We start from the raw sequence: 21,455 nt of genomic DNA on the forward strand, positions 1-21,455 counted from the left end.
AGGCTTACATTGAGGGGAAGGCGGTAAAATTGTTGGGGTTGACAACAGGGGGAGAAGATGTCTGGTCCATGAAGATGGGAGTTGTTCCGCTCGGTTCAGGGTTTGGAGTGGTGAATCTAACACAGGGATGTGACACACTGTTTTATTACAACTCTACCACAATTATCATTATCTCATAATATCAACTTGATATTTTGAAGAAAACATTACATTTCTTAGGGACACCAAGTCTTAAAAATGTAACTCTGGCCTCAAAAGATTATGATACAAAAAATGTATGTAACAAATGGTATTCTAGCTTCTCACAGTCCAGAAACATGTTGCTTTTACTCCTACACGATACTGTTTTGGTCAAACCAATTGATGGGTTTGTTAACTTAAAATTGCATTAAAAAAACCAATACCCCTCGATTTAATAATTCACACAGTCATGTGAAAGGGAAAACTTTGTATACATCAAATATTAAACCTACATTGGAATGGTTTTAGCGTAGTGAAGAATATCAAGGTGTTTTTTTGTGAACAGCTGCGTCAATATCATGCCATTTAGAGTCTTACCAGATTCAGTGGTAATGGTAACATGCCAGACTTGGTTTAGAATGTAGTCTTGGACCAGTTTTGGTCTGCACACACATTCATCATTCAAACCAGACCAAACAAATAAACTGCACCGAGAGGGTAATCAAAGTGTTAAAAAGCAAAACCCACACAAAAAGCAGGAGCTGACCAAAAAACTGAAAGAACCCTTAGGCGAACAACTGCAATACATTCTTGGCTATGTATAGACCTGTCTACATTAGGTCACACATAACAGAGCACAAACCAAACAGCAAGAGCGCTGAGCCCAACAGCACGCATCTAGCACACAGATGAGTCCTCTCTTTCAACAAGAAGCCTGGTAACCAAACTATAGATAACACTTTTCCTGCAAGGTCGCACTGTTTGATGTTTGACTATGAACACTTGAAGGAATTAGACAAGGTTTAGGAGAACCTGACATGGTCAAACAAGACTATAGTTGAGCTCTTCAGCAAGAAGTTGCTTAGAATATTTAGAAGCACATCCATCAATCAATCAATGTTTACTTATATAGCAATAAATCACGAGTGTCTCAAAGGGTAGCACAAGCCACAATGACATCCTCGGCTCAAATCCCACATCACATACATGCTGAATATGAACACAGAAACACCATTCCTACTGTCAAACATTGAGTTGTATGGCTGTGTGTGTGTGTTAGTATAAAATGAGGACAGATTTAATTAGTATATTGCAGTATGTATTGAGTTTGTAGATCATGAAAAAACTCACTCAGGCACAACTTGTTTGATCTGTGGTTTTACGTAACCATCCACTGCTTTTGCTGCAAGACAGACATAAAATGGACTTTAGATTAGATAATTTCATGTAAAAATGTTGCTACATTTCTTAATAAAAATAAATATTCAAATGAAGTGAGAATTCATTGTTTTTGCATTAATATGTCCTGTATTAAAGGGACCGTATGTTCTGATCTTTGCTCAAAATGATACATAGCTAATGTTTTAAAGATCTCATTCAAACCGCTTTTCGACCATCTCTTCAGGATGTGCTGTTTGTGGGGTGGTCTTATTCTCGTGACTCCCCTTTGACTGCGTCTTCTCCCTGCTAGCCATGTTGTAGTTTTTAGCGCATCCATAAGGAATCTACTGACATATATTTTTTAGAACTATACACTTTTTTGTATTACAAATGGCAATAGCGGAGAATGCATGTTCATGTACGAGCCAGTCTGCCCCACAACAACAAAAAAGAACTTATTGACAACAACTTTGGAACTACAATAGCGGACTGGCGCAAAGCTCTTCGGGTGAATCTATACTATATATGAAGATATTAGCTGACATCACACTTGATAAAAAGTCACAAATTAGGCAAATTCCAAACGGCTGATTTGCAGGAAGTACAGTATGAAGAAAGGCGAAACATTTCTTTAAATATACCTGCCATGTCTCCATAGTTTGAGTTTGAGTTCGGGACTTATGCAGATCTCAAATATACAAAAATAGATACAAAAAGGTAAGAAAAGTTGGTTTTGCATAATAGGCGCTATTTAAGCCTCAGGCAGAGGAGTAAAGAGAATGATTGCAGGGTTTATTGCAGATACATACATAGTTGAGGCGTGTAGTACTTGGCAAAGACCTCATCTTTGAGCCGGTCAGGATAGAGAAACAGAAGATGATTCAGATCACTGATGCGGTCAGCTAAGGATCGAATGGAGAAGTCCTTAGTTGTATAAGGCAACAGATTCCATGCGTGCTTTTCACCTGGTCAAAGATAAGAACAGAATCACATTCACCACTTGTACTAATACTAACTTTGCAGTGTATACTATTTCCGAAGATTCCTCATGTATACAAACAGTATGATCATAAAAGATTAAAGCAATTATAGGTAACATTACTTATGAAAATGACAACAAATGGTTGTAACAAGGAATGTTATTTTTCTTCCACTTGATTTCAGAAGAATGGTCTAAACTAAAGAAACACATTTGTCAAATGTACTTATGTTGAAGCTTTCATTCAGCACTCAAATGAAAGACAGAAATGGTTCATCTGCCGCATTATTGCTGCATAAAGTTTCAAATTGAATATTACATTGACTTCAGTTGTTATTACATTCTTCTAATGACTTAAGTGTTACAGTAAGTGCAGAAACTCGGTACCTGGTTTGTTGGGGTTCTCACCCACCCAAGCAATGGTGATACCACCAATCTCAGAGTCGCTGAATCTTAGCAGGAATGTGCCGTTAAGTTTGGACATTAGCATGTCCTGTGCCTGTTGCTTGTTAACAAAACCCAGGATGGCCCTGCAATAATCCAGATTTATTAACAAATGTTTTGCTGTCTGTTAAATGTTATGTTTTTAATTATCTGCCCGAAATTCAGATATCCAATTAGGCATTATTTTCTACTACTACTGTAAGTGAGGCATTTAAGTTGTATAGTAATCTAAAAGTACAGTAAATGCTTAGTGAAAACCAGTGGTTTGTGTGCAAGGTGCACACAAACTATCAGAGTACAAAAGAGACTTAAATCTCCCTGCAAAAAGGAGATACGAGCAAAAAAAGTCCAACCATTCTATGGAATATCGCTATATGTTGTCAAAAAAAGATTTGTCGAGTGATATCAAGGATTGTATGTCGGTCGCATTCGTAGACATATCGAACTATTGTGCTTTAGACGCCATTCTATACGAAAAAACAGATGGAAAATTGGAACAACACGAGGTCTACGACTTCTTTGTGTGTGGTTGGGTCAAGCAAATTGGTCTCAAGCCTATCCCGGATAAATATGCATTGTTTTTGCTCAGGTAAAGTTGCGTTTCATGATTTCAATTTGTGTCTAAGATGCCATGTTTGTTGGTGTTTCACGCGCCGTTTTCGAGTAGTGTGTTTTCCCCTGCATTTATCAAAATAGAACTATACAGTGGGGCAAACAAGTATTTAGTCAGCCACCGATTGTGCAAGTTCTCCCACTTAAAATGATGACAGAGGTCTGTAATTTTCATCATAGGTACACTTCAACTGTGAGAGACAGAATGTGAAAAAAATCCAGGAATTCACATTGTAGGAATTTTAAATAATTTATTTGTAAATTATGGTGGAAATTAAGTATTTGGTCAACCATTCAAAGCTCTCATTGATGGAAGGAGGTTTTGGCTCAAAATCTCACGATACATGGCCCCATTCATTCTTTCCTTAACACGGATCAATTGCCATGTCCCCTTAGCAGAAAAACAGCCCTAAAGCATGATGTTTCCACCCCTATATTTCACAGTAGCTATGGTGTTCTTGGGATGCAACTCAGTATTCTTCTTCCTCCAAACACGACGAGTTGAGTTTATACCAAAAAGTTCTATTTTGGGTTCATCTGACCACATGACATTCTCCCAATCCTCTGCTGTATCATCCATGTATCCATTTTGGTATAAACTCAACTCGTCGTGTTTGGAGCAAGAATAATAATGAGTTGCATCCCAAGAACACCACACCTACTGTGAAGCATGGGGGTGGAAACATCATGCTTTGGGGCTGTTTTTCTGCTAAGGGGACAGAACGATTGATCCGTGTTAAGGAAAGAATGAATGGGGCCATGTATCGTGAGATTTTGAGCCAAAACCTCCTTCCATCAGTGAGAGCTTTGAATGGTTGACCAAATACTTATTTTCCACCATCATTTACAAATAAATTCTTTAAAACTCCTACAATGTGAATTCCTGGATTTTTTTTTTTCACATTCTGTCTCTCACAGTTGAAGTGTACCTGTGATGAAAGTTACAGACCTCTGTCATCATTTGAAGTGGGAGAACTTGCACAATCAGTGGCTGACTAGATACTTTTTTGCCCCACTGAAGATGTCAACATCGTGTATGTACTGAAAACGTTGTTTATGATTGTTGCTTTTGGTAAAAGCTTAACTCTTTTAGGTTTTGCTCACATTTGCTTTCTTTTATTTAGACTTGGCGAGATGATGCTTTTCAAAATACCCTTAGCAAAAATGTGCTTAAGAAATACGTATAGTATCAAGATAATAATTAAATGGTAAATAATAAAGGTTCAATGTATATCAAACAAACCTTTAACAAAGTGATCACTGCAAACTCTGCTCCCTTGGATTGGAGTTTGAGCCTCTTTTCTCGCCGTGGTTTCGTAACATCTTACACTCTTCTCACCTTTTTGATTACTTCTCGAGTGATTCTGAAGAAACTTTTATATTTTGCGGTTTGAACTTTTTTAACAGCCGAAAACAACACAAGCATTGGGAATTTTTTTCTTCGATAAAGGTTAAATGGGGCCAAGTACCCATTGAGAACAGAGCTAGCTTGACCACACAAAGGATATTTAATGGAGCGGACATGAGCCGGACACAACGTCAGTAAAATCCAAACAATAGTTAATCTTCTTTTAAAAAGCTTACTTTGAATATCTTTTTTTAAATAGCGGTATGTTATCGGTACTGAAAAACATTAATACTATTGTTATTCAATATGTTATTAATTATGATGATAATTTGATGGATAATTTCATGAAGTACTTTTACAGTTACCAGTTTGTCACAACAAAGAGGAAATATGTGGTTATTACCTATCATTCCAATGAGGCTTGAGATGTTTCTTCATGAGTTCCATAACACCATCAAACCACTGCCAGAAGGTGAAGTTACGTCCAGGTAAGCTTTCCTATAAATAGAATAGGTGAGAATTGCTGAGTAACAGGTAGGTACAAGAACTTAAGATGAGTACTGGTGGAAAGACAATAGCCTTACCCTGTTAAACTGGGCCCATGATATGGTCATGTTGCGGAATTCTTCTGCATTATTATTTGTACTTGTGAAAGCTTTCTGTGCCAAGAAGACCAGATTATCCTCTGACAGCCCATGTTCACTATGCATTTCTGCTTTGTACTTCATATCAAGTGCCTCACAAAGTTGGGTCCATAGAACTTTGTCTGGCACGACAAATGGAACCCTGCCCTGGCAATACAAGGGTAAGAATATGAGAGAAATCCTCCAAACTATTTTAAAGTTGCTGCCCAAGTGACAAATATTGTTTTTTACGACAGCTCATCTACAAAGTATAATTTTACAAAACACAGTTTAACAAAAAGCAGAGACGAGGGCAGTTCAATTCGGTTTGTTTTTACGGTATAAAAATAATACAAGATTAATATGACCTCTGACATAATTTGTTGTAATGTCATGTTTGAACAGGAATAGGACTATACAACTCACTGGTTCAGCAAAAGCGTTGTCCCATAGTACTGTTGCTGTGGCATTGTTGTCCTGACTACCATGAACTATCACTACTACTGGTAGTGATAAAGTCTGCGGATTACAGTAAAGAGGGGAGGAACAAGGACAGGTTTAAAAATAGGTTAAAACATTGTGGATTTGTCTTGTAAGTAAGGATGGGTATCATTTACATTTTAACCAAATCGGTACATTAGAAGCGGTGCCTGTGATCAAACAATGGCAAAACTATGCCCGATATTTGGAAAGCATTCACATTTTGACAATTAAAAAAAAAAAATTTTTACGGAATTTTGTCACATGCAAGTGTAACAGATTAAGTGGAACCTTGATTTACAAACCCATCTTTTCAATTTACAAACCATTTGTTCAAGCCAAATATGCCTACGTGTGTGAACAATGTCTCTGTGTACGAACGCTTCATTCATTCATTTTGTGTCACACTGGCAGCCATTTTGGGGAGGTGGACCCTCAAAATTGCTTGCTACGCAGTAGAGTACACTACTCAATGTTTCAGTTTGTGTGCCCTTTCTGTGTTTTTTTCGCCTTTGACAAATTTTGTCCATTTTACTAACTAAATACGAGTTCCAAAAATACAACAGATCAGCATGGATAGAAGGAGGGATCACTGTGGAGTTACAAAAAAAACTATTTGCGAGGAGTACATCAATGGAGACAGCAAATAATATGGAAGAATTGACGATGCATAGCTCATTTTTAATTGTGAGGAGCCTAGACTTTTCTGGAAAAATATGCCAAAGCGGACTCATATCACACAGCGGTGAAAAAGACGTTAGCAGGACACAGGTCAAAAAAGGATCACCTTCTTCAGCAGCTAGTCTTTAAACATGCACGCACGTAAAGTTGATTGTACTTTTAAAAATCTTTGTTAATGTAGCAATTTCGTTGTTAATGTTCAGGATTTTTGTGACATCAGATTGTTTATAAGGGCACCAAGGGGGCTTCTGTGTGTGTGCGCATGTTGGCAAAGCAGCAGGACAGTTCAGTATGTCATCGTTGTTGTTTTGGCTTGTTAATAAAAAAATAGCTGATCCATTACTCCCTTGTTATGTTTGTTTGATATACAGCATTATATTTGTGTACAAAATTTCCCTAAAATTTGGACTTTTGTTGAAGCTGGAAATATGCTTTACTATAGGAACTTTTCTAATAATGAATCACATTCAAGAACCAATAAGGTTCGTAAATCGAGGTTCCACCGTGGTAATTCAAACATTTCAACAGTATAGATAGAATAACTAAATTATTTCAGAATTATCGTAGCAAAACCAGCAGCAATACAGAAAACAGAAAATTCACAAAAAAATAATTGTATTTGCTGTCAACAATTCCGGGGACTGCGAATGCACCCTGCTCGCCGTAATTGTTGCTTAATAAGTAAATAGAGTATTGGATGCTGTTAGGAGCGCTACAGCAAAATACGTTTGCTGTGTTGGAGTTCAACACTGCTGCTGGCGAGTTAAGGTCAGCAATATAGCATTAGAAGAGCGTCTAACTCTGTCAGGATTCTTAGCCACACGAGCCTGCAATAATTTAGCCGTATTTTTTGCAACTTTGATTGCATTGGTGCCATTATGGAACAGAGTTATGGCACTCATCCCTACATATAATTACTGATAAAGCCATCAAATACAAAAATAAAGGGTCATTGGCAAGTTCTTACTTTGACATTAAAAACCAACTCATTGCCTCCAATGCTGAACTGTGACTCAAACAGAACAGTGAACTTTTCCTCCGTCACTGACTCTGCTCCTCGGCGGTCTGAACGCTTGATCCGCTTTAGAGACTGCACACATACACAAAACAGATGCACTGTTTAAACCTTTAAATAAGCACATGCAATAATAGTAGAAACAAAGACAACAGATGTGATTTGTCCCAAAAGGAAAAGGCAGGCAGACCAGGCACGTCAAAACAGTGTTAAAACGTAAGAACTAATGAATGTGCTAGCCTAAAGCGATTAAAATACATGTAATGGCTTCTTCTGATATGCCATTTAATGACATTTCATTATAAATAGAAAAAGTGGTTAAGGTGAGACGTCGTCATACCATGTTTCTGAAGTGTGCGCTGAGGGTGCCTGTGGCCTGGTGATACTCCATGACACAGTTGTTGTTCAGGATTTCCCCACTACTTTCACTTCAAACGGAACAGAATTAATAATTAGTTACAGAAGCAGTGCTTTAAAAAAGCATGATTGTACACTATAATCTATAATGACACTATATCTGACCTGTGTGTGCTCTCATTCTTCAGTAGAGCTTTGGCCTGTTGCTCACTAACAATGACAGCCTTGACTTGAGGTGGATTCATGTGGACATTGAGTTTCCCGGCCACCAGAAGGCGCACTGTGGCTGCAAACTTGGTCTGGGTCCTTAACACCTGGGGCGGTTGCTTTTCAATGATGAAGGTGCTAGACATAAAAATAGTATTAACATGCTGAAGTCAATTTTCCAAAGCAAATGAGACATGTAGTATTTTGTATGATTAATTTTGTATGAATTGTAAGGAAACAACTGTGATCTCAAGACTCTAACAATAACCCAATAATGATTATTAGATTAAGTTCTCCAACAAGAATTCAACATGTTTTGAAATAAATATGCGATTATGCTGCACCAACACGATTGTCTCAATTCTGAGGTTAAAACATTATCTGTTAATATCATTATATTTTCCCTTCTCTATTTCAATAATTTAATTGTTTTGCAGGTTTACAGATCACCTAGTGACTAAGGCAGAGATGATATCTGAAATGTCAGCATTGAGTTTGTTAAGTAGATCTTCCATGGGGCCTGGCAGAGGAAGTTGTTGAGTAAGATGTTCACAGCGTCGGATTTGCTGCCTGTTAGTCCAGATTAGATCTGCCAGCTTCTCACACCTATAGACAAGAGGACAGGGACAAAACATGACGGATTCTTTTATTTTTCACAATATGTAATCTTAAAGTACAAGTGAACTGGTAAAACCAATCACAAAATTAAGTATCTCTGTTCTTTGTACCAAGACTGGAGGATATCTAGTCCTCCCTCATGAGGACCCCCATTGCCTGCTAGCTGCTGCCTCCTCTTCCACTGGATAAGCTCCTCATCCAGGATCAAAGTCTGTTGTTTCCTAAGAACGGCCAGGGTTTTCTGGTGTTGTTCTGACAGATCCTGCATACACACAAACAGCAACACACTGAGAAGACCAGTGGTCGGCCCTGCTAAGAAAGATTTCTGCTTAACCAAGACAAATTTGAGGATTAAAGCTGGTAATTTATGTGTTGGAGCTGGCTCACTCGGGAGCAGGCTAAATTTGGGAATACTACACAGGATCAGAGCAAATAACAGTACCACAAGAACTACATTGGCTACCTATCAAACAAAGTATCTAATTTAAAATAATTCTCCTCACTTTCTAAGCTATCCATAACCGATCTCCGCCATATATCTCTCTGACCTGCTCCAGTTGCCATGCCCTCACATTCCCCGAGATCCTCTTCATCCATGCATCTCACTGCCCCCTTATATAAACTGTCCACCATTGGTGCCCGAGCTTTCAACCGCTCAGCCCATCATCTTTGGAACTCATTACCACCAGACCTTTATAATATAGACTCAATATCCCTCTTTAAATCAAGACTCAAAACACACCTATTCCTGACTGCTTTTTCACTGTAAATATTATCGATCTTTGTTATTGTTGTTTTTATTCAATTGATTTTATTGTCGGTAGGAAATGGATGGATGGATGATTTTATTGTTTTGATTTTGTACGGTGTCCATGAGTAACCTAAAAGGCGCCTTATATAAGTAAAATGTACTATTATTATTATTATTATTATTATTATCCCCAAACCAGTAAGTGATCTGAGCCTTTTAAAAAGCTTTGTCCCCTGACCATTCATTAGAAAATGACCGGCATTCATTGACAATTCTGTGGAGATTCCCATAAGTATCGGAAGTAAGAATGAAAACTAAAAGGTCATAGTGACACAGTGAACTTGAGTACTTACAACGCCGCTAAAAAGGACAGACAGTAGTTTATTTTACTTCACATCTTCATATGTTTTTTTTTCTATAAATAAAAGTTTACTTAATATCAGACCCATTTTATTTGTTGACTTATTTTTGCTGCCGCAGCCAGAGTGGCAGTTGGTACTGCATGATGCCCTCATTTCCTTTATTCTTCTATTTTTGATGCATCAATGTCCATATAATTCAAGTGTGTTTTAATGTAATGATATAACCTGATCAAACCACAGACACACTTAAAGCATTGTACTGGTATGGCACAACTTATTGCTTTGAATAATTTCTATATTTTATTTTTGTGAGCTACAGTGACGTCTGACAATACCTGGAGTGCTACTTAAACAAAAGAACAACAATGTTCAAAAACACAATTAGAAGAAAAGTAGTAATTTATGACAGTTCTTTATATGTTCAGTATGTATATGTTCATTAATGATGTGACATATTTAAGCATTCACATAGCCTGCATTTAGCAGCTGCAACCATTTTCTTTGAGAAAGTATAACATCTTTATGTTATTTGTATGTAATATAATAGTACATCTCATCCACCGTAATAAAAACGATCCTAAATTTTTGTTTAGTACGGTAGCATCGCTAACCCAACAAGGGACTCCTTCCAGTAGCTCCACCCACTCAGCTGATGACTTTATGCAATTCTTTAGTAAGAAAATTGAAGTCATTAGAAAGGAGATTAAAGACAATGCGTCCCAGCTACAACGGGGTTCTATTAACACTGATACGATGGTATATACGGCGGATACTGCCCTCCAAAATAGTTTCTCTCGTTTTGAGGAAATAACATTAGAGGAATTGTTACAACGTGTAAATGGAATAAAACAGACAACATGCTTACTTGACCCTCTTCCTGGGAAACTGATCAAGGAGCTCTTTGTATTATTAGGTCCATCAGTGCTAAATATTATAAACTTATCACTCTCCTCGGGCACTGTTCCCCTAGCATTCAAAAAAGCGGTTATTCATCCTCTTCTTAAAAGACCTAACCTCGATCCTGACCTCATGGTAAACTACCGGCCGGTGTCTCACCTTCCCTTTATTTCAAAAATCCTTGAAAAAATTGTTGCGGAACAGTTAAATGAACACTTAGCGTCTAACAATCTATGTGAAACCTTTCAATCCGGTTTCAGGGCAAATCACTCCACGGAGACAGCCCTCGCAAAAATGACTAATGATCTATTGCTAACGATGGATTCTGATGCGTCATCTATGTTGCTGCTCCTCGATCTTAGCGCTGCTTTCGATACCGTCGATCATAATATTTTATTAGAACGTATCAAAACACGAATTGGTATGTCAGACTTAGCCCTGTCTTGGTTTAACTCTTATCTTACTGATAGGATGCAGTGTATCTCCCATAACAATGTGACCTCGGACTACGTTAAGGTAACGTGTGGAGTTCCCCAGGGTTCGGTCCTTGGCCCTGCACTCTTCAGCATCTACATGCTGCCGCTAGGTGACATCATACGCAAATACGGTGTTAGCTTTCACTGTTATGCTGATGACACCCAACTCTACATGCCCCTAAAGCTGACCAACACGCCGGATTGTAGTCAGCTGGAGGCGTGTCTTAATGAAATTAAACAATGGATGTCCGCTAACTTTTTGCAACTCAACGCCAAAAAAACGGAAATGCTGATTATCGGTCCTGCTAGACACCGAACTCTATTTAATAATACAACTCTAACATTTGACAACCAAACAATTAAACAAGGCAACACGGTAAAGAATCTGGGTATTATCTTCGACCCAACTCTCTCCTTTGAGGCACACATTAAAAGCGTTACTAATACGGCCTTCTTTCATCTCCGTAATATCGCTAAAATTCGCTCCATTCTGTCCACTAAAGACGCTGAGATCATTATCCATGCGTTTGTTACGTCTCGCCTCGACTACTGTAACGTATTATTTTCGGGTCTCCCCATGTCTATTATTAAAAGATTACAGTTGGTATAAAATGCGGCTGCTAGACTTTTGACAAGAACAAGAAAGTTTGATCACATTACGCCTGTACTGGCTCACCTGCACTGGCTTCCTGTGCACTTAAGATGTGATTTTAAGGTTTTACTACTTACGTATAAAATACTACACGGTCTAGCTCCATCCTATCTTGCCGATTGTATTGTACCATATGTCCCGGCAATAAATCTGCGTTCAAAGGACTCCGGCTTGTTAGTGATTCCCAAAGCCCAAAAAAAGTCTGCGGGCTATAGAGCGTTTTCCGTTCGGGCTCCAGTACTCTGGAATGCCCTCCCGGTAACAGTTCGAGATGCCACCTCAGTAGAAGCATTTAAGTCTCACCTTAAAACTCATTTGTATACTCTAGCCTTTAAATAGACTCCCTTTTTAGACCAGTTGATCTGCTGTTTCTTTTCTTTTTCTTCTATGTCCCACTCTCCCTTGTGGAGGGGGTCCGGTCCGATCCGGTGGCCATGTACTGCTTGGGACATCTCTGCGCTGCTAATCCGCCTCCGCTTGGGATGGTTTCCTGCTGGCTCCGCTGTGAACGGGACTCTCGCTGCTGTGTTGGATCCGCTTTGGACTGGACTCTCGCGACTGTGTTGGATCCATTGTGGATTGAACTTTCACAGTATCATGTTAGACCCGCTCGACATCCATTGCTTTCCTCCTCTCTAAGGTTCTCATAGTCATTATTGTCACCGACGTCCCACTGGGTCATTATTGTCACCGACGTCCCACTGGGTGTGAGTTTTCCTTGCCCTTATGTGGGCCTACCGAGGATGTCGTGGTGGTTTGTGCAGCCCTTTGAGACACTAGTGATTTAGGGCTATATAAGTTGTTGGTACATTGTTCCTGTTTGTGACTCGTCGTCTGCATCCCTTTTGTGTGTGAACGCGCTCATGACTAAATGAAACCAGAAAATAAAAATAATTAAGTAATAAAAATATTCAAATTTTTGTAACTCACTTATGCCAAATCTTCAATGTTTGGTTTAGTCTGAAAACAAAGAAGAGATCCTGCCAGGATAACTTGGTTGGTTGTACAATCCCAAGGAAGCAAAGTGCTAATCACGGCCGCTTTACAGTCATGATATCCAAATATTGATTTAAAAGCTCAAGGACCCAGATTTCCCTCGCCCGGAAACGGGTCACCGGGGCCCCCCTCTGGAGCCAGGCCCTGAGGTGGGGCACGATGGCGAGCGCCTGGTGGTAGGAGCGCCATGGGGCTCGGCCGGGCACAGCCCTAAGAGGCAACGTGGGTCCCCCCTCCAATGGGCTCACCACCCATAGCATAGCAGGGGCCAGAGAAGTCGGGTGCGATGTGAGCTAGGCGGCGGTCCGATCCTCGGCTACATAAGCTAGCTCTTGGGACGTGGAACGTCACCTCACTGGGGAGGAAGGAGCCCGAGTTAGTGCGCGAAGTGGAGAAGTTCCGGCTGGAGATAGTCGGGCTCACTTCGACGCACAGCAAGGGTTCTGGAACCATTTCTTTTGAGAGGGGCTGGACTCTCTTCCACTCTGGTGTTGCCGGCAGTGAGAGGCGACGGGCTAGAATGGCAATTCTCGTTGGCCCCCGGCTCAAAGCCTGCACATTGAAATTCAACCCAGTGGACGAGAGGGTAGCCTCCCTCCTCCTTCGGTTGGGGGGGACAGGTCCTGACTGTTTGTGCTTACGCACCAAATGGCAGTTCAAAATACCCACCCTTTTTGGGTACACTCGAGGGAGTACTGGAAAATGTTCCCCCGGGTGATTCCCTTGTCCTACTGGAGGATTTCAACGCTCATGTTGGCAACGACAGTGAAACCTGGAGAGGCGTGATCTGGAAGAACGGCCGCTAGATCTGAACTGAGTGGTGTTTTGTTATTGGACTTTTGTGCTCGTCACAGATTGTCCACAACAAACACTATGTTCAAACATAAGGGTATCCATATGTGCGCTTGGCACCAGGACACGCTAGGCCGCAGTTCCATGATCGACTTTGTAGTTGTGTCATCGGATTTGCAGCCTCATGTTTTGGACACTCGGGTGAAGAGAGGGGCAGAGCTTTCTACCGATCACCACCTGGTGGTTAGTCGGCTGCAATGGTGGGGGAGGATGCCGGACAGACCTGGCAGGCCCAAACGCATTGTGAGGCTCTGCTGGGAACGTCTGGCAGAGTCTCAAGTCAGAGAGTTTCGATTCCCACCTCCGGAAGAACTTTGAACATGTTACGAGGGAGGTGCGGGACATTGAGTCCAAGTGGACCATGTTCCGCACCTTTATTGTCGAGGCGGCTGATTGGAGCTGTGGCTGCCAGGTTGTTGGTGCATGTCATGGCGGTAATCCTTGAACACGTTTGTGGACACCGGTGGTGAGAGATGTCGTCAAGCATCCCTCACCTCAAGAAAAAATCCTATCGGGTTCTTTTGGCTCATAGGACTCCGGAAGCAGCGGACAGGTACCGACAAGCCAAGCGGTGTGCGGCTTCAGCGGTCGCGGAGGCAAAAATTCGGACATGGGAAGAGTTCGGGGAAGCCATGGAAAACAGCTTCCAGACGTGTTCGAAGCGATTCTGGACCATCATCTGCCGCCTCAGGAAGGGGAAGCAGTGCGCTGTCAACACATTGAATGGTGAGGATGGTGTTCTGCTGACTTCGACTGCGGGTGTTTTGGATAAGTGGAGGGAATACTTTGAAGACTTCCTCAATCCCACCAACACGTCTTCCTATGAGGAAACGGTGCCTGGGGCATCTGTGGTGGGCTCTCCCATTTCTGGGGCTGAGGTTGCTGAGGTAGTTAAAAAGCTCCTCGGTGGCAAGGCACCGGGGGTGGATGAGACCCGCCCGTAGTTCCTTAAGGCTCTGGATGCTGTGGGGCTGTCTTGGTTGACAAGACTCTGCAGCATCCGTGGAAATCGGGGGTGGTGCCTCTGGATTGGCAGACCGGGGTGGTGGTTCCTGTCTTTAAGAAGGGGAACCGGAGGGTGTGTTCCAATTATCGTGGGACCACACTCCTCAGCCTTCCTGGTAAGGTCTATTCAGGAGGCTACGCTGGATAGTCGAACCTCGGATTCAGGAGGAACAGTGTGGTTTTCGTCCTGGTCGTGGAACTGTGGACCAGCTCTGTACTCTCGGCAGGGTCCTTGAGGGTGCATGGGAGTTTGCCCAACCAGTCTACATGTGCTTTGTGGACTCGGGAGAAGGCATTTGACCTTGTCCCTCGGGAAGTCCTGTGGGGAGTGCTCAGAGAATATGGGGTATCGGACTGTCTGATTGTGGCGATCCGCTCCCTGTACGATCAGCGTCAGAGCTTGGTCCGCATTGCTGGCAGTAAGTCGGACACGTTTCCAGTGAGGGTTGGACTCCGCCAAGGCTGCCCTTTGTCACAGATTCTGTTCATAACTTTTATGGACAGAATTTCTAGGCGCAGTCAAGGCGTTGAGGGGATCCGGTTTGGTGGCTGCAGAATTATATCTCTGCTTTTTGCAGATGATGTGGTTCTGATGGCTTCATCTGGAATGAGAATCAGCACCTCCAAGTCAGAGTCCATGGTTCTCGCACGGAAAAGGGTGGAGTGCCATCTCCGGGTTGGGGAGGAGACCAGGCCCCAAGTGGAGGACTTAAAATACCTCAGAGTCTTGTTCACGAGTGAGGGAAGAGTGGATCGTGACGTCGACAGGCGGATCGGTGCGGCGTCTTCAGTAATGTGGACCCTGTATTGATCCGTTGTGGCGAAGATGGACCTGAGCCGGAATGCACGTCCGACCGGTATGAAGCCAGGGGGAAGACCCAGGACACGTTGGGAAGACTGTGTCTCCTGGCTGGCCTGGGAACGCCTCAGGATTCCCCGGGAAGAGCTGGACGAAGTGGCTGGGGAGAGGAAAGTCTGGGCTTACCTGTTTAGGCTGCTGCCTCCGCGACCCGACCTCGGATAAGTGGAAGAAAATGGATGGATCGATCCGTTGTGGCGAAGAAGGAGCTGAGCCGGAAGGCACGTCTGACCGGTAGAAACGCCAGCATATAACCCCAATTCTTCAGAGTTTGCACTGGCTCCCTGTTCATTTTAGAATTTATTTTAAAACATTGCTATTTGTTTTTAAATCTTTACATGGACTGGCACCTCAGTATATCTTGGACCTCATCCAAATTTACACTCCTGCGTGCGCTTTGAGGTCCGAGAGCCAGTTCCAGCTCGTGGTGCCCAAGACAAGACTTAAAACCTGGGGAGACAGGGCCTTCTCTGTGGTCGGCCCTAAGCTCTGGAACACTCTGCCCCTCCATGTTCAAACTGCTTCCACAATGGAGTGTTTTAAGTCTCGTCTTGAGATCCACTTTTATTCTTTGGCTTTTAACACTACGTGAGTTGTGTGGTCCTCTGTCCTCTGTTGTCCTCTGTTTTTTTTTTATACACTTAGATTTCTATTTTACTGTTTTAATTGATTTTACCCTTTAAAATTGTTTTTAATCATATTCATTTTTATATTGTTTTTTATATTAGTTTAATATTTATTTATTTTTTGTTTTTATTCAGTCATTGGTGGAGCATAATATTGTTTTTTTTAATATTGTTTTTAACATGGCTGTGCAGCACTTTGAAAACGTTCTTGTTGTTTAAATGTGCTATATAAATAAAGTGGATTGGATTGGATTGTTTAGGCTGCTGCCTCCGCGACCCGACCTCGGATAAGAGGAAGAAGATGGATGGATGGATGGATGGATGGATGGATGATTTAAAAGTTGACGATTCGGCAGACAATGAACCCCTCTTCCGCCGTATCCAGGGAGGCGAGATGTTCTCTGAAATTAAGATCAATATGTTTTCTCTCTGTCTATCTGTGTTGGCCCTGCGATGAGGTGGCGACTTGTCCAGGGTGTACCCCGCCTGAGATAGGTGCCAGCGCCCCCCGCGACCCCAAAAGGGAAAAATCGGTAGAAAATGGATGGATGGAAGTTCTCTGACATGCTTTAACATGTATATATTAATATGTATCTTTATATTCACACGCGGGCTTCACGGTGGCAGAGGGGTTAGTGCGTCTGCCTCACAATACGAAGGTCCTGAGTAGTCAGGGTTCAATCCCGGGCTCAGGATCTTTCTGTGTGGAGTTTGCATGTCCTCCCCATGAATGCGTGGGTACCCTCCGGGTACTCCGGCTTCCTCCCTCTTCCAAAGACATGCACCTGGGGATAGGTTGATTGGCAACACTACATTGGCCCTGGTGTGTGAATGTGAGTGTGAATGTTGTTTGTCTATCTGTGTTGGCCCTGCGATGAGGTGGTGACTTGTCCAGAGTGTACACCGCCTTCCGCCTGATTGTAGCTGAGAAAGACACCAGCGCCCCCCCCCAAACCCCAAAGGGAATAAGCGGTAGGAAATGGATGGATGGATAGATATTCACACGCACACAAAGTCATGCATGACGTATACGGTATGCTTACGCACGCACGCGCACAGAAACGCACACGCACACACAGTCATGCATGACGTATACGGTATGCTTACGCACGCACGCGCACAGAAACGCACGCACGCGCACAGAAACGCACACACACACACACACACACACACACACACACACACACACACACACACACACACAAAAGAATATGCTGTGTCATACAAGCCTGTATTTCTGTAGTGTGCTCGCTTCTCTGGCCAGCCAGGTCTCCAAAGTAGTTCTCTTGTTTTGTAGAGTGGTTTCCCGTTGGGTGTGCTCTGCTGGAGGCAGGGAACTCAAACTGCTCAACTGGGCTGACAGAAAAAGAAAACAGAAGATATAAGTGGGGCACACGCTCTGTCCACTGGTCAGTATGCACTTACCTGTGTTAATGCACATGTGTGGTTCTGCAAACATAACAGCATGGGAAACACTGTATGCTTACAGAATTAATGTTATTCATATTCTATTCTATTAGAAGCTCCATACAAAGCTGAAGGCAGTATATCAAAATATGCAATAGTAATTTCAGATAGGGATTTCCCTAAGTGTGACCTGTATGGTGGCTGTTGAACAAGTATGTGCTGCATTAATATGTGCGCATGAAAAGGTGCAAATATCATGTGACTGGGCTGGCTTTAAGGATTACTAGCGCTCTGTACCTTTCCCTACATCCGTATGCTCAGCGGCGTTTTCAAAAATCGTAAATTTTACATATTGAAACCGATACAAATAATCATGAAACCGATACCGATAATTTCCGATATTACATTTTAAAGCATTCATCGGACGATAATTTTGGCATTACGATATTATTTGACATTCCTATACATAATGGGAGCTCACCCTGGAGACGCAGGTTTTCCTGGTACTGGATGATGAAATACTCCTGGCTGTGCTGAAGCTTTCTCAATTCATTCTCAGTCTCCTGTGTGGCTAATCGGAGCTCCTCGAAGGACTGGTTGATCTGCTGATGCCGCTGGGAGAGGCTGTCCAGAACCTGCCCCCCACTCGCACAACTCACCTTAATACAATCGTTTGAATGAATAGAAAGATTAAGGTTGTGTTCTAAAACACAATACTTCCCAATTTACACCATATTCTTCCATAAATGCACAAATCTCATGTTACATGACACACTGAAAGGATCGCCATGACACTTACATTTGAAGCTTCTTGAACCAACTGCTGCTCAGAGAGCAGGATGTGTTTGATGCAGCGTACAAGCTCCAAAGGACAGCGGTCATATGTGTTCTGCACAGACAAAGGATATTTTCTTAATACCGTCATCTGACATCTGTAAGACCTTCCGTAGGAGATTTTAATAAGATACTTTATTGATCCTTTGCAATAAATCACTTTGTTGCACCAACCACATCTACCTATAGTACCGTATGAATCATAAGAATGGAAATGCAAAAATAAAACAACCTCTCAGGATGAAACGATATGAACATTTTATATCACGGTTACTATTAACAAGGTATTGTTGAATGAGCCCTAAAAGTAGGCTACTTACACATATTGAACTATCAAGCCATGTGCACAAACAGACACACAATAGATACTTTCCTTGGCAGAGGAAAACATAGAAGATTGTTCTGCTTCTGAAAAGCCATGTTATATGTTATCTCTTTCCGTTTTAATTTGATAAGGTTTTAGGCTCAGTATTTATTAATGATAAAGGAAAAACAGCATGCTTAATTTCTGGTTGATGTGACATCATATGCGTTCTTTTCCTGTTGATTACAGACACGTTCATTTATGGATCATTATATGTACCATTACTGTGTAGTAGTTATGTTTTAAAATGTTGGTTTATTTTCTGAATACCATAGATAGTCCGGTAACTACTGAAGATATTTTCTGTTATGACCACATTTTAGATAGATAGACAGTTTATTGTTCTTCGGTCAATGGTCAACAAAACAAACAAACAGTTGTACATTCATAGATTGAAAATGAAAATGTTGCAGACCGAAAGGGTTTAGGCTGAAGTTGAACACTTATTGCACCTAACCCTATAAACAATGTCAAGTACAAAATAAACTTCCGAAAATTATGAAATGTCCTTTGCACAACATATTATGATGATACACAACATGAACGTAGTTCAATTATTTACACAGTAAAGGCATGTGAAATATCCTTGCACACGTATTAATAAACCTTTGCACCAAATATATACTATATATACAAACAATTATACTTCCTTTATTATTTATATCCAACATTTAGTTTTTAATTAACATTAATAATAGTATTAACTACAATGTTGATTCAAGAGTGATATATTTTTTCAAGACATTGGTCTTAAAGTGTTTTTTAAATGTGTGAATGGAACTGTAACATTTTAAGGAATCATCCAAGCTGTTCCACAGTTGAACTCCCCTAACAGAAACACATCTGCTTTTTAAGCTCGTTCTTATTTTTGCTTTCTGAAAGAAAGCTGAACCTCTGAGGTCATAGGGATTCTCTCTGGGTTTGAACCTCACCTGTAGACACCCAGGCAGAATGTGGTTATGATCTTTGTAAGTCACAATAGCAGTATTTAGGTCAACAAGATCGTGCAGTTTTAATGTTTTTAATTTAATAAACAGAGCATTTGTATGGTCATGATAACTCACATAATTTACAATTTTAATCGCTTTCTTTTGAAGTAAGAATAGAGAGTTGATGTTTGATTTGTAATTGTTACCCCAGATTTCAACACAATAATTAAGATATGGGAGTATGAAAGAATTATATAACATGTTAAGAGCCTTTTGATTTACAGAGTTTTTAATTTTATGTAACATAGCAATAATTTTTGCCATCTTTGTCTTAAAGGCCCACTGAAATGAGATTTTCTTATTTAAACGTCAATAGCAGGTACATTCTATGTGTCATACTTGATCATTTCGCGATATTGCCATATTTTTGCTGAAAGGATTTAGTAGAGTACATCCACGATAAAGTTCGCAACTGGAGAAAAGCCCTGCCTCTACCGGAAGTCGCAGACGATGACGTCACATGTTGATGGCTCCTCATATATTCACATTGATTTTAAATGGAGCCTCCAACAAAAACAGCTATTCAGACCGAGAAAACAACAATTTCCCCATTAATTTGAGCAAGGATGAAAGATTCGGGTTTGAGGATATTGATAGCGACGAAATAGAAAAGAAAAAAAAACAAAAAAAAAAAGTTAAAAAAAAAACGCAATTGCATTCGTGTTGCATTGAGACGGATTCATATGTTTTTAGAGACATTTACTGGGATAATTCTGGGAAATCCCTTATCTTTCTATTGTGTTGCTAGTGTTTTAGTGAGTTTAACTGTACCTGATAGTCGGAAGTGTACGTCCACGGCCGTGTGTTGACGCGCAGTGTCTCGGGGAAGTCGACGGCAGCTGTATGGACGGCACAAGCTCAGCTGATATCCGGTAAGAGGCACATTTTTAACCACAATTTTCTCACCGAAACCTGCTGGTTGACATGTAGTCGGGATCCATGTCCGCTGTGATCCATACTAAAGTTTCACCTTCGTGAATTTTAAACAAGGAATCACCGTGTGTTTGTGTGGCTAAAGGCTAAAGCTTCCCAACTCCGTCTTTCTACTTTGACTTCTCCAATATTAATTGAACAAATTGCAAAAGATTCAGCAACACAGATGTCCAAAATACTGTGTAATTATGCCGTTAAAGCAGACGACTTTTAACTATAAGTGTACGCAGCGCTCATATTCATAACAGCCCGTGAGGTCACGAGTACACGTCATCATTACGCGACGTTTTCAAGAAAAAAGTCCCGGGAAATTTAAAATTGCAATTTAGTAAACTAAAAAGGCCGTATTGGCATGTGTTGCAATGTTAATATTTCATCATTGATATATAAACTGTAGTAGTGGGTTTCAGTAGGCCTTTAAGTGCATTTATGTACAGTTTCCAATTTAATTCATCATCTATATAGATTCCTAAACATTTTATTGAATACACCCTTTTTATCTCCATGTAATCAGTTCTTATATGACGCTGTATGTTATTTTTCCTATTTCCAAAAATTATATATTTTGTTTTATTTAGGTTGATTGATAGTTTATTGGCATCAAACCATTGCTTTAGTATGTGGAGTTCAATCTCTACAGTCTCTAGGAGTTAGTCAAAGTCTTGCCCAGAACAGTACAGACTTGTATCATCAGCAAAAAGAATACAGTTGAGTTTTTTAAAGATTTTACAAATATCATTAATATAC

The 21,455-nt window shown here is 41.0% G+C and overlaps 1 protein-coding gene across 1 annotated transcript in view; it reads right to left on the reverse strand.

The window, feature by feature from the left end:
* The window catches only part of LOC133557838 (signal transducer and activator of transcription 5B-like), a 43,737-nt gene that overhangs the window by 7,405 nt on the left and 14,877 nt on the right, over positions 1 to 21,455 (reverse strand). The window contains exons 4-18 of the mRNA XM_061908679.1: positions 18,388 to 18,477; positions 18,070 to 18,247; positions 17,407 to 17,537; positions 8,816 to 8,967; positions 8,538 to 8,693; positions 8,046 to 8,225; positions 7,864 to 7,951; positions 7,476 to 7,598; positions 5,774 to 5,866; positions 5,309 to 5,515; positions 5,128 to 5,222; positions 2,708 to 2,850; positions 2,151 to 2,306; positions 1,312 to 1,363; positions 9 to 116 (exon numbers count right to left, since the gene is read on the reverse strand). Coding sequence (XP_061764663.1) covers positions 9 to 116; positions 1,312 to 1,363; positions 2,151 to 2,306; positions 2,708 to 2,850; positions 5,128 to 5,222; positions 5,309 to 5,515; positions 5,774 to 5,866; positions 7,476 to 7,598; positions 7,864 to 7,951; positions 8,046 to 8,225; positions 8,538 to 8,693; positions 8,816 to 8,967; positions 17,407 to 17,537; positions 18,070 to 18,247; positions 18,388 to 18,477 — 1,952 coding nt within the window. The remainder of the gene's footprint in view (positions 1 to 8; positions 117 to 1,311; positions 1,364 to 2,150; positions 2,307 to 2,707; positions 2,851 to 5,127; positions 5,223 to 5,308; positions 5,516 to 5,773; positions 5,867 to 7,475; positions 7,599 to 7,863; positions 7,952 to 8,045; positions 8,226 to 8,537; positions 8,694 to 8,815; positions 8,968 to 17,406; positions 17,538 to 18,069; positions 18,248 to 18,387; positions 18,478 to 21,455) is intronic.

Source organism: Nerophis ophidion, linkage group LG08 (assembly GCF_033978795.1).
Source record: "Nerophis ophidion isolate RoL-2023_Sa linkage group LG08, RoL_Noph_v1.0, whole genome shotgun sequence".
In the NCBI taxonomy this organism is placed as follows: Eukaryota; Metazoa; Chordata; class Actinopteri; order Syngnathiformes; family Syngnathidae; genus Nerophis; species Nerophis ophidion.